General features: G+C 35.0%; 1 protein-coding gene across 50 annotated transcripts; it reads left to right on the forward strand.

The window, feature by feature from the left end:
• The first annotated feature begins 1432 nt into the window (after positions 1-1432).
• On the forward strand, positions 1433-12683 carry LOC127866067 (RNA demethylase ALKBH5-like). 50 transcript variants are annotated; one of them, XM_052406456.1, is made up of 7 exons: positions 1433-1718; positions 4582-4705; positions 6584-7406; positions 8487-8567; positions 9098-9211; positions 9490-11905; positions 11949-12683. In XM_052406456.1, the coding sequence occupies exons 3-6, from the start codon at positions 6703-6705 to the stop codon at positions 9686-9688; spliced, it is 1098 nt and encodes a 365-aa protein (XP_052262416.1). In that variant the 5' UTR covers positions 1433-1718; positions 4582-4705; positions 6584-6702; the 3' UTR covers positions 9689-11905; positions 11949-12683. The 50 variants fall into 50 exon arrangements, with proteins under 50 accessions (XP_052262416.1, XP_052262400.1, XP_052262375.1 ...); XM_052406440.1 differs by lacking the exons at positions 1433-1718; positions 4582-4705 and having other exon boundaries at positions 6377-7406; positions 9490-11695; positions 11864-11905; positions 11949-11990; positions 12033-12683; XM_052406415.1 differs by lacking the exons at positions 1433-1718; positions 4582-4705 and having other exon boundaries at positions 6377-7406; positions 9490-11653; positions 11696-11779; positions 11822-11905.
• Positions 12684-14349: the final 1666 nt, after the last annotated feature.

Genomic DNA, 14349 nt, shown 5'->3' on the forward strand with positions numbered 1-14349 from the left:
ATCTGGTCTGTGTAACATCATTGAGTGGTTCAAAAGTGGGAAGAGAGAGACGACAACGAGTGCAATGAGCCACTTGAAAAATTAAGGCAATCACATAACGAGCATATCCACGAAAAATACACATCTAATGCTACAAGGTTATTGTATGTGCTGGAATCAACATTCTGACAATGTATATGGAACCATTGAGAACATGTGTCACACTCTATGGCTAAATCATTTTCAAAAACTTCAGTACCACATGAACCACGTGGATATTCGGGGCCTGGATTTGTCTCTATGTCATTAGATAATGAAAGAAGCAAAATACATAAGTACATCAATGATCAAGTTCCAGTACATTTCTGTGGAATATGCCACTTGTTAAATTTCAGTAAACAACCATAAATATGAACATTTCCCGGCTGGATACTATTTGGACGAACAGTGGGCCTTGGGTGTGTATAGTTATTAAACAATCTATTATTAAGATTAAACTGGCTTATATATATACACACTAGTTCCTGTAAATCCATTTCCGACAAATGTTTTCATTAATGTTAATGTTAAAATATTTCATTGAAGCAACTGATCAGTATTTTTAGCTTTAAAATGTGTCTTAAATGATTGCTCAATATGCCAAGAGATGAAATGGAGGTATCGTAACTTATGTTTACTGACCAGGCACTCTTATGTAACATGTGGTTTATGCAGGGACCCAAGTGCAGGTCCCTTGTTTTATGAAACCATGTTTTCTTTGTAATTGTCTGGACAGTATCCGATCATAACGAGATAATCGGTTTGTGATTACAAAGGTGCAATTAAACACCGGGATATTAATGCTGCAACAAAGAGTGTGAAAATAAGTGTGAACAATTAAATAAAACAATTACATTAAACAAGAGAATTTATTAAATGTGTAAGAAGGTAAGTTTGTTCAGACATATAAAGGTTCATATCAATTACCCTATGTCGCGTACATAAAATCGACATATTGGTTGTTTTCATCCTTATTTGTTTTTTGTTCATGAAATTTAACTAATTCTGAAAAAATGTCAATTTCTGAGAATTTTTCTTACTAAATATGGTCGCGAAGAAGTACCAGGAAGAGAGATTTTTGTGTAACCACATACCGAGCTCTTAGAGTGTGTTCCACTCCCGAGTTCGTTGTTAGTAAAAACAAATAATAATAACAACAATATAATCGTTCCAAATATGCATTTCCTTGCATGTTAATGTTTTATTCAGACATAGTAGTAAAATTATATTTGATATTGTGCATGATTACCATTAAGACAATGATTCTGTAAACCTTCTGCGCTTATATGCACCTCTTTTTGCCAACCAGTGGGCGGAGTCTAAACTTTGCAGGTGCATGTGACGTCATGCGTGAACTCGTCTATACCTAGTTTTCATGTGACGTCACACATCCTGGTATTTTTTACACCGCCGCCATTTTGTTTGGCAAACAAACCCACTTACACTTGACCTACTACGGATGACGAATTCATCTATTTTTAGTAAAATATGAGTGTGTCTTGTTGGGTCAAAGGTTGCTGCAATCGAGCAGATTATTCAGTACGACGAGGTTTCTATTCAATTCCAACTGTCAGAGAAAATAAAGGCGATTTCACGAAAACTTTGAGCGCAGATCGGCGCCGACTGTGGCTGGCAAATATCAACCGGAAAGATGCGCCGACAAAATACTCGAAAAGCTGCTCCGATTCACTTCATAAACGGTTATTGAAATGGATATATTGATGTTCTATTTTAAAAGTTAAAGCCCGAGCTTTCTATTTATAGATATTTTAGGCTGTTATTGTTATTGTTAGGCTGGCTTCATGCAGCGGTAAAGTGCAAGATACAAGATACAAACTTTTATTTCAAGTCGTTTTACAATAAATAACAGTATAATATTAGCTATGTATAGCTATTGACCGACACATACGAAGGTAATATGGTTATGTACAAGGCATAAACAAATAAATTTTCATATTTCTTGTTATAATATCGAAGGCATATTCAGTTTACTAACAAAGCACATGGTAATAAATTGGCAACTATAAAATAACTTAGCAACTATATAATAACTTAGCAGCTATATAAAAGATATAAACACATATAAAATAAAGTAAGCTTGGAATTAAAACATAATTATTAACTTAAAGGATTTACAAAAGTTATGATGAAGGTATATTTACTTAATAATGATTAAGCTTATATATAAAAAATCATATATCACAGTGTGCATGAAACATAAAAAAACAAGCAAGCAACAAACAGCCAAAACTTTAGCAACTTAAACAAGCAGCAACAAAAAGCCAAAATTTAAGCACTTACATATTTAATGAAAGTATATTTTACTTAATAATGATTTAACTTACATATTTATATTAAAATCAGGTTCGTTGCGCGAGTAAAAAGAAAAGCGTATATCACAGTGTGCATGCAACACAAAAGCAAGCAAGCAACAAAATCTTACAAAATTAGCAACTTAAACAAGCTAGCAACAAAAAAGCCAAATAAAAAGATTTTTTTTTAGCAGCTAACATATTTAATAATCAGTTTTGTTGCATTAACAAGCATATATCACAGTATGCATGAAAACATAGAGCATGCACGCAACAACAAAAAAGCCAAATTTAGCAACTATGTTTGATATATGCAATAGGAGCAGCGGCAGCTCTCACCGTCCCATGAGCTAACCAAACTGGAGAACTGGTTGAAATGTAATTGGTCCCTGAAATGTTGGGGGAGAGAGTTCCACAGTTTGGCAGCCCCGAAACGGAAAGAGTTGATGCCTAACTTGATGTTTTTACTTGGGGGATTTCAGCAGTTCTGGTGTATCTAAAATAATAGGAATTAGATTTAAGATTTACAAGGTCATTCAGATAAATGGGAGTTTGATTATTGACTATTTTTAATGTTTCCAAAATAATTGATCTTAGTCTCCTAATTTTTAATGAAGGCAATTTTGACTTATTCAATAAATCGTCATAAGTTGAAACATAATCGTCATAAATAAATCTTAATGCTCTCTCTTGAATTTTTTCCATTTTCTTTGTATTTACTTCTCCACAGTAATGCCATACTACAGGACAATAGTTAAAACTAGATAGGATAAAAGAATGATATATGGTAAGTTTACCTAATTTACAAAGGTGTTTTCAAATTCTTTTCAAAACATTTAATTGCCTTGAGGCTTTTTTTTTACATATGTTAGATATATGGCTATTAAATTTAAGTTGAAAGTCAATTATGACACCTAATAATTTTACTTCTTCTTTATTACATTTAATAGTATGATTATTTCCAAGATTGAAGGATGTAATATGTTCTCTAGATTTTTTTCCAATGGCAATTCCTTGAAATTTATCTGCGTTGGCATGCATTTTATTGTTTGAAAACTAAGCTATTAATGTTTTGCTATCTTCTTCAAGAGTACTAAGAACGTCTGTTAAATTCTGTCCTGCGTATGAAAGGGTGTTGTCGTCAGCATAATTATACAAGCTGCTATTTGAAATGAAATAAAAAATGTCGTTTATAAAAATGTTAAATAAAACCGGCCCAAGAATAGATCCTTGAGGAACTCCTTTGTATAGGTGTAAAAACTGAGTATTTATATTTCCCATACGGACACACTGTATTCTATACTCAGAGGTAAATTTTTAGCAAATCGGTTGAGTGTTCGGACATACCATTTGCTTTAAGTTTTAGCAGTATCAAGTCGTGAGGGAGACAATCGAACGCTTTAGATAGGTCCATTTAAATTGCAGCAACAAATTTATTTTCATCCAAGGATTTTTTCCAATCTTCTATTATTTTTAAAAGTGAAGTTTGGCAACCATAGCCTTTCCTAAAAGCAGATAAAAAGGGTTAAAATGATTGTTAAAATATGGTGTTAATTGTTCATTTATGGATCGTTCGAAGATTTTGGACAGTGTGGGTAAAATACTGACTGGTCTGTAATTTGCTTTATCTAAATTACTATTTTTTTATGTAATTGTTTTACTTGAGCAATTTTAAGTTTATCAGGGAATGTTGAATAACTAATACTAGAGTTTATAATAACGGTTAAAGGACCTGTCAGAACAAGTTGAGCTGCCTTCAGCAATTTACTTGATATACCATCAATGCCTACTGCCTTTTTAGTGTTTAATTTTCCAATTTGCTTTCCTACAAAATCTTCGCTGACAGGGTTGAAGGTAAAACATTGAATAGGTTTGATAATTAAGGATATCATAGATATGCTAGGATGATTTTCATCAGCTGTTAGGGATTCATTTCCTATGTTTTGTGCCACGTTTACAAAAAAGTTATTAAATGTTTCCCCTACTTGTTCTTTATTAGTAATACGCTTGTCATTTTCGTTTAGAATAGTGTCTCTATTGATATTACTGCATTTGTTGGTTAAAAAAGGTTTGACAGTTTTCCAGAAATCCTGATTTCGAAAAAAAAAGACATGCAGTCATTGCATATTTCTTTGCATAGATCTGACTCTGAACAAGTGTACATTTTTTCTATGACAATGCACTCAGAATATTAACATCTCGAATGCTTATTTGATATATAGTTTAATTTTAATGACATTCTGTTTTTCAGGCAAACCATCTTGTATGTATGAAAGATCCAATCCTGATTGGGCCCCAACACTTCTTCTTGGAGAAAACATGACACCAAGTAAATCTTTGAAGAAAGAGAAGAAGATAGAAACTAACAAAAAATGGTACACTATACATGTATGATAAATGTGGTTTGATCTGAAAATGCATGAAAAATGACTACCCAATGTGCTATCTGGATTTGATGCGTTCGAACTGGCTCCATAAGGGTGATCTCGGTAATTCTACACATTGATGCTTCCACTTGCTCTTGTCAAGACCGCATTTCCGCGTTTGAAATGGTATATATTTAATTAATCTAACTTATGGATACCGAATGTCAGAGTTACATAAAACCTAATCACACCGTTTTTGCCTTATTTCATTTCCGCTTTTTTTTCGAACAAATCAAACGAAACTCGTTGAAAAAATGAGAACTAGGCATTCGATCTCAAAGGTGGATTAAAAGCGTTCATTGGTGACACCACATGTCTGCACATGTGTAGATACCGTTTTTAATATAATATATCACGTGTCACCTTCTAATAACATGTATAATGGCAATAAAGTGCATTACTATCAGAGTAATAAAACACAGAACAAATTAGACTTCATGCTGGGTTTTATTTCTCTTTAAGTAATGCAGATGAACCTCGCTTCTGTATAATAATGACCTAGTAACTGATAAAACTATTTTTTAAAAACGTGAAATACTATGTGATAATCAGATCGATAACATAAACTATTTAAATCTGCTAGTATATCCGATAAAAATATATTATAATTGTCTTTGACAGTGTTGACGTTCAGTTGTTCGTGGTGACGACCGCATGCATTTTTACATCTCTTACACTTCTCAAGATCTCTTTTCGGCTTTGTAAACGATATAAATTAAATGTCACCAACTCATCTTTCAGGATATCGATTGTCCGATTTACATAGTCTCCATCGACGCCGTTTAACAATTTTTAATCTACATTTTTTTAAAAGGCAAAACAAAAGAAACTCGCTAAACTAAAGTGAAACTATACATAGCTTGTCTAGAAAATGGCGGACAGTTCGTTGCTAACTAACGCGCCCGATTAATCGATCGTGGATTGGTAGATCAGTTCTTAGATAAGAACTTGATTGACAGTCGGCGTCATGTCAATTGTACAAGAGTGAGTGGGTCTCAGTGTTGGTAAGTTGGTCTGTCTCTATATTAAAGGGGCCTTTTCACAGATTTTGTCATATTTTGAAGTTTGTCATTAAATGCTTTATGTTGATAAATGTAAACATTTGATCTTAAACGCTAAAGTATAAAATAAAGAATAAAATTAAAACAAGGAAAAAAAAGTAGCCGGTACCAGGGCTCGAACCAGTGACCCTTTATAAGTTACTGTACCAACTGTTATCGACAAAAAATTGCAAATTATACCCTTGAAACAAAGTTAAACTAAGTTATAACAAAAGGGTTGACGTCTACATTTAGACAATAAAATAATGTTTACTATTTATAAACATAGATGTTACAAAATATTGAATACCTAACTCGAGCCTTATGCTCGATTGGTCATTGTCGGCTCGGGTACTACTTACATGTACCGCGGGTACACTTAAGTATACTTACATGTACCCCGGGTACGGTAAATATACTAAGACGTACCCGCGAATTTTAACGATAAATCGGTCGTTGTCGACTATATTTTTTTAATTAATTATGTTCATATGTATGTCAATTTTCTGTTAAATTGCCTCTTTATTATCGAGACTCCTACTCAAAAAATATGTTTATGCAGATATTTTTTAATTGAAGTTTGATTCGTAATTACAGTAATCGATAGCGCGTTTTACCACATCGGATTTTGGGCGGGAATAAAACTTGGGTACAGTCTAATATCGACCGGGTACGTTTTAGTATATTTACCGTACCCGGGGTACATGTAAGTAGTACCCGTGCCGACAATGACCAATCGAGCCTAACGCTCGACTTATGTTACGAGAACGCATTGTGTGTGTTTCAGAGTTTATTTACAGGTCCTACTGGCCTCTTCACGAGGTTACTGTAGCCCGACCTGTTTTATCCGCATTTTATACGGGTCGTACACATCTAAGGGAGATAACACTTCCGGGAAAATTAAAAATGGCGACCAAGAGCAAGGAAGAACTAAGTGAGAAAATGCGAACACCCGAAAAGCCGAGACGACACTATAGAAGAAGGAGGTCTCCAGATTCTAGCGATAACAGTGAAGAAGAGAGCAAGCCTGTTGTGAAAGTGAGACATTATAAGCATGACAAAGGCGTTGATCGCGAGTCTGAAGAGTGGAAAACTCAAGCGAGCATTACTCAACGTCGCCTGTTTTCAGAGGAGCAGTGCGAAATCATTGAGAAGAAAATAGAAGAAGTGGTCGTGAAGGCTAGCAGAGGCGACTATAAGGATCACACCGTTGATCGAGCTCCGCTTAGGAGCAAGTATTTCTTTGGCGAAGGCTACACATATGGGTCACAACTGGAAAAGAAGGGTCCAGGAATGGAGAAATTATATCCCAAGGGTGAAGTGGATGACATTCCACAGTGGATCTTTGATCTGGTAGTAAAACCCATAGTTAAAGAAGGACTGGTTCCAGAGGGCTTTATTAACAGTGCTGTTATCAATGACTACTTACCGGGAGGCTGTATTGTGTCACATATTGATCCTCCCCATATTTTTGAAAGGCCTATTGTTTCTGTTTCTTTCTTTAGTGACTGTGCATTGTCCTTTGGTTGTAGATTCTCTTTTAGGCCGATTAGGACAACAAAGCCTGTATTTGTGCTGCCTATTGACAGAGGATGTGTCACATTACTGAGGTAAATTTAAAGGGGCCTTTTCACAGATTTTGGCATGTTTTGAAGTTTGTCATTAAAATGCTTTATATTGATAAATGTAAACAATCAATTTTCAAAGCTCCAGTAAAAAATCAAAAATAAAATTTAAAAAAGGAAAAAAAAGGAGCCCGCAGCAGGGCTCGAACCAGTGACCCCCGGAATCCTGCAGTAAAAATGCATTAGCCAACTGAGGTATCCTGCCAAACATACATAAGATGCGTTTTTTATACATTATATAAGCAATCTTCGTAGTTTCACAAATGTAAACGACAACAACAGAACTCGCCAAATTATTCAATGGTTTCGCGTTGCAACGCGTTGTAATTTTTAGGTTTTTAAATCGTCCAAAGATGCATATAATTGCTATATTAGACCATGGCAAATGTTCAGTAATACTGTTTCCTCACAAATAGCATAACTAAACTGAAATTTTGCGAATCTGAAACAACTTTTTTCAATTTTGTCAATTTACCAAACCGTGAAAAGATCCCTTTAAAATACAACACAAAAACTATAAAATGAGGATGTTAAAATACATTGAGACATACTTTGATTTTTATAAAAGTTCCGCTACAAACATTTTAAAAGGTAAAATTAATTAATATGTTCATTACAATATTGTCATGGAAACATTAATTGTTTTCTTAATTTCTTTAATTTGAACCCATATTTTATGTAGATGTATTGGTTTATATTAAACTGATAGAAATGCATCATGTAACAATTATATAGTAAGTTTTCAAAAAGAGATGACATCTTAAGGCCATATGTACAACTACACTAAGAACAACATTTATTTAAATACATAATAGAAAGTAATTTATTAAGGTCATGGTGATGTAATGCACCAGGATCAAGTTAGACACCAAGTACAGGCTATTTGCAGGAATTGACTAAGTGTCTCTATTAGCCTAAGGCTTTCCATGGAGTCACATTTAAATATATCGGTTTAAATTGAAATAATCCACTTGCTTGAAAGATTTGTTTCTACTTCATATATCATCAGCATTTGTAAATCAAAATATTTTTATTATGTCCATCTTTAAACTTTTTGTTTTACAGTGGTTACTCTGCTGATGAAATAACACATTGCATTAGACCACAAGATGTTGTTAGTCGACGTGCAGTGATCATCCTTCGCAAGTACGTTGATTTCATATTTTACATTTGTTGCACTGATTCAATGATAATTAATAATTTTACTGGAGATAAAGCAAAACAAAACTGATGCACTTAAAAAAAACTGATTCACTTGAACCTTTGTTTGCTTAGTTTTGTGCAAACATTTGTTTGATGTGTAAGACATTGATAACTTTAGAGAATTGATGCTCATACGACTTGATGCATAAGCTTGAAAATGCAGACCCATTGAAATGATGAGATATATTCAAGAGCACACGGTCCAATGTTTCTTGTTCACAGTTGAATGATATTATTTTTTAAGTAGAAGAACGCTTCTGTATTTGATGAATGTGAAATCAAAAGTCATTCTATAATATTTGTAATTTAATGAGAGACATAAATCTAGGACAAAAGTGTTCAATGATTGGCAAATGCATATTTATGCTCTGTAAGACTCTCCAAAGGCTCCATTTCAGCCAGAAGATAATAAACGTAATTTGTGTTTTATATTTTTAACATTAATTCAATCAATGGACTCCTATTAAACACAGGGTGTGTGACGACGCCCCTCGGTTGGACCCTGTCCTGAGCCATAAAATACTGCCAGCTTTTGAGGCAAGGAAGCGGGCCCGACCCAGGTCACCATCTCCAACACACTCAGACAGGTACAGGACTCTTCTGGCAAATTTTATTGCTGTTTAAAAGCCGTTTTATTTGTCAACATATTTTTTCTGTAAAATGATTCATTCAGTCCATTCGTTTTGTTACTTTTTTGGGGGTTAAAAAAAGTCGATAAACATTTTGACGTTGAAAGCTGTAGAAATCTTTCTGCTGTGAATTTAAGGCAGTAATACCAGGGTACAAAATAACAAGTTGGTTAATTTTTCACAAAAAATCAACAAGTAAGTATTATGCAACGTTTTAATTCCTGTTTGCTTTACAGTTCTTGCGAGAGAGACAGACACAGTCACAGGTCCAGCAGGAAGAAGTTGCGCCATTCGTACCCAACGATGGGTAACCATGACGTCAGGTATGAAAATGGACATGGGGATCACAGGCAATCCAGGACATCCAGCTCAACAACAAGACATCGCTCTTACTCTCCCAAACAAAAAAGACAAGAAAAAGAAAGATCAAAATGAGCTTGCTGTCTAATGAAGAAGATGGTCGTGATTATTGCATAATTATTACGTACATTTTTTAGCTCCCAACTATTCCTCTAATAATTGGAGCTATACTACTCATGCAAATGTTTCACGTACAGTTGGCCTTTGCATAATGGCCTGGAATAAGTTATAAGTGCAAATCACAATATCAGGGCATTTTTTCCCCGGGTCCTGTGGTGCCTGAAGTCTGGCTTTGACATTCCCTGTGGGCCTTAATAAAGGGTAGTGCTGATACTGCACGTAGAATTCCTGTGTGATGCACGTACATTTTATCAATAAGCAACTATTACAACTACAGCTGAGTAACAATACTGCTGTGAGAGCATATCTCTTGCGTTAGAATGGTCCTTTTCACTGTTGAAACTAGAACACCCACTTTAATCTGAGTACAAATGATAAAACTTAAAAAGCCATCTTCTTTTTGCCAAAAAATCTTGACAATTTACATCAAGACCTGACCTGCAATCAATCACTGTGTAGCATCGCAGCGTTGGTTTTGTCACATGGTAAAATGAATATAAGCTGAGATGCTCAGTTAACTGTCACTATAAAATAATTTATATGAATGACCAAACATCACAACAGGCATGCTTCCATTCACAACATTACTCGTGCATCAATTTGTATTAACGACCGTAAAAGAAAGGATGCCATTTACAACAAACAACTTAATTAGTTTGGTCATTTTTGAACATAAAAATATTGAATATTAATTTTGTGCACCTATGTATAAGGTTACAACCAATGTTTTTAAAAAATTGATACTTTCAAGCTACCCTATTTGACTTGTCTGTTTATGTGATTTTGTTTTTCAGGAATAATGTTGTATTTAACTTTCGAAAACTATTCATTTATGAATGACACTCTGTTTTATAAGCATACCAAATTTCCATCTAAGTGAAACATTTTTGTCCAATTTTAATAATGTTTACAATGTCATATACCTTAACTATTTCAATCCAGCATTCGTGTATATAAATTTGATAACGTCCTTTTTATTTTAACATTGTTCATGAAAGCTCATGGTAATTATTCCCCTACCGGTTTCATCGGAGGGGACTTATGGTTTGCGCTCAGTCTGTCTGTCAGTCAGTCTGTCACACTTTTTTGCATCCCGTGATAACTTTAAAAGTTCTTTATATTTTTTCATGAAACATGGAACATGGATAGATGTCAATATGGACATTATGCACGTCATTTCATTTCGTTCCTTCATCAAAAATTCTGGTTGCTATGGCAACAAATAGACTAGAAATACTGCTGAAAATGGTGGTTTTCTGGATCCTGTGATAACTTTTAAAGTTCTTAATATATTTTCATGAAATTTGAAACATGGATAGATGGCAATATGGACATTATGCACGTCATTTCATTTTGTTCCTTTGTCAAAAATTCTGGTTGCTATGGCAACAAATATATACAAAATATTCTGAAAATGGTGGAATTTCTGACAATGGTGGAGCCGGTAGGGGAATTTATATTGTTTGACAATAGTCTTGTTTAAAATAGTTTTAAAATTATTCACTTTATGTATAATATCTAGCAGAAGAATAGAGGAGCATGCTGTGTAGGAACAGCTTGTGTGTGGTCATAAAAAGGCTGTGCTCATGTCATGTCAAGAAAAATGTTATTATTTAAATGTTCATTGAGCTTCTGTTTTTGTTTGCTTAGTTTTTAGCTCGGCTGTTTTCAGAGAAAACCCGAGGTATTGTCATAGCCTGCTGAATGGTCCGCAAATAGTTACATGTATACACATGGGTTAACTGTCATTTTTTGGAAGCAGATGATTGTAAAATTCATTAATTGTGGCTGATAATTAAAATAAGCCACGCTCTGAGGAAATGAGGTGTAATGCATGTGGGTAAAGTGTTGTCCCAGATTAGTCCCAGAGGAAATGAGGTGTAATGCATGTGGGTAAAGTGTTGTCCCAGAGGAAATGAGGTGTAATGCATGTGAGTAAAGTGTTGTCCCAGAGGAAATGAGGTGTAATGCATGTGAGTAAAGTGTTGTCCCAGAGGAAATGAGGTGTAATGCATGTGGGTAAAGTGTTGTCCCAGAGGAAATGAGGTGTTATGCATGTGGGTAAAGTGTTGTCCCAGAAGAAATGAGGTGTAATGCATGTGGGTAAAGTGTTGTCCCAGAGGAAATGAGGTGTAATGCATGTGGGTAAAGTGTTGTCCCAGAGGAAATGAGGTGTAATGCATGTGGGTAAAGTGTTTGTCCCAGAGGAAATGAGGTGTAATGCATGTGGGTAAAGTGTTGTCCCAGAGGAAATGAGGTGTAATGCATGTGGGTAAAGTGTTGTTCCAGAGGAAATGAGGTGTAATGCATGTGGGTAAAGTGTTGTCCCAGAGGAAATGAGGTGTAATGCATGTGGGTAAAGTGTTGTCCCAGAGGAAATGAGGTGTAATGAATATGGGTAAAGTGTTGTCCCAGATTAGTCTCTGCATTCTTCACAGGCTAATCTGGCTGTACACTATATTCACATGCATTAAGCCCCGTTTTCCAAGAGTGCGGCTCAAATGCATAGAAAGCAAAACAAATTTTCTTCCATTTTAATGGCAAATTTTGACCCTTTTCCTCCTCATCCAAACTTTATATTTTGACCCATATTAAAAAAGATCCACTTTGAAAAACTTTTTATTCTTTCTAATTTTAGCAAAACAATTCTTTGCATCAGTCCATCATGCTTTAAAATCGTGGCCTGCATTTATTTTCAGCACGGCTATCTATGAAAGGTGAAATAATAATCATACTTTTCACAAATGGAAAATAATCTTATTAAAACCCTGTTGAGATATTCTACATATAATTTCTCGCCTGAATGGGTCCGACCCCATTCCCCCAGCAATGAGAATATGCCTTGGTTAGTTTTTGCCTTGTTCGTTTGCACTGATTTTACATTATTGATTGTTGTTATGATTTAGATCTGTTGTTGCTTTCATTGAGTTGTTAAAATGTTCTCAAACTCGTTGTGTTGTTTCCTTTCTTATCCAATGCCCCCTATTGGTTTCACCAGAATGGAGTTTAGCTCTACCCATTGTCTTTCATTGCAGTCTATCCGTAAGCTTGCTCTTCTCACAGAAAGAGGAATTTTCCGAAAAATCACATGATACTTAGATTAAACTTGTAATATGCAATGCGAGTCTTATACATTATGCCTCATGTTATTAAACATTAGGTCAGTGAAAATTGAACAAAACTAAATGAAAGAGTAACTAAACAATATACATGTAGTTCAGACATGATCATAAAACTGGATGTACAGATTCGATAATAAATCGACTGTTCGTCAGCAAAAATGAAATAACTTTAAAAGTTATTAACATCAACAATATCCTGCGATTTCTCACAGAGATGCATGGATCAAACTTGGTAGAGCGCAAAAGCAAGATCACGGGTACTATAAATACATATAAAACTGAACTTCATATTGTAATTACTAGAACATAACTCAAGATACTTAACTTGATGTACACATTAGGCTAGAGATTTTTTACAGGTTATGGGACTTCTGTATTACTTGGTATACGACTTTCAAAGCCGTGCATTTGTAATTTATAGCTCTACTATTAGACAAGTAGTCATGCTTTTCTATGGGCAGCTATTTTTTTATTGGCCTTTCATCAGTAGAAAATATATTAAGTAGTGCTATCCAACATGAAAATATCATGTTTAAGGGCCATAAATATATATGGGTAAAATACAAAATAACAATGTGTCGAGGGTATGATATTATAGAATATGAAAGAATTTTATGATGGCCCGCCTTGGTACTCTCAGTGCACACAAGATCGCTTCTGCCACAGGAATGTTATCGCCTACCCATGCCACCGCCATGCATCCACATACCTGGTTGTTTGACATGACAACAGACCGGTGCGTCCAGCCTTCTATTCTTGTTTTAGATGATAATTGACGTGCTGTGTGGATGCATCCCCATCCTGCTTCTGTTTTTAACGCTCGAGTGGTCCTTGTCGGCTCGAGTACTACTTAAATGTACACCGGGTACTCTTAAGTATACTTGAATGTACTTAAATGAAAAACTCGACACGCTACTCATGAAACTGTAAAATGTGCTTATGCAGTTATATAAACAAGAACTCAGTGGCATTTACTAACATGATACAGTTTAAATAGTATACTTCAATTGTTATCTCTGAACTTACTTAAACTTATGAACGAGTTTCCGGACCAAAGCTGCTTTGAGAACACGCATCCAGGATTGTGCCCTGCCTTGCTATTTACCTTAAAGCACTATGAATTTTATGACCAAGTTTGAATCGAAATTGTTACTTCTCTTCAGCCTTTCTTTCTTTCTATAATACTTACATTTTGGTTAAATATATCCTAAAATGTTGGAAAACAGAATTTTGAATAATGTCAGGAATACAGCCGCTGTGTAAGGTCGCTGTGGTGTAGTGGATATGGTGTCCGCCTAGCGATCGGGATGTCACGGGTTCGATCCCCACTGCGGGTGCGTTCTTTAGATTTCCCCCGTAGACACCAAGTACTGGTTCTAGCCCCAGGAAACGGACTCGAGAGCGATTCAAATAAGCTTTCTATGCAATCGAGCTAAAATAAATAGGTTTAAACTAATACAGCCCACTTTTTCCTGCCAGCCAACTTAATGTGCC

This window comes from Dreissena polymorpha, chromosome 2, assembly GCF_020536995.1.
Source record: "Dreissena polymorpha isolate Duluth1 chromosome 2, UMN_Dpol_1.0, whole genome shotgun sequence".
In the NCBI taxonomy this organism is placed as follows: Eukaryota; Metazoa; Mollusca; class Bivalvia; order Myida; family Dreissenidae; genus Dreissena; species Dreissena polymorpha.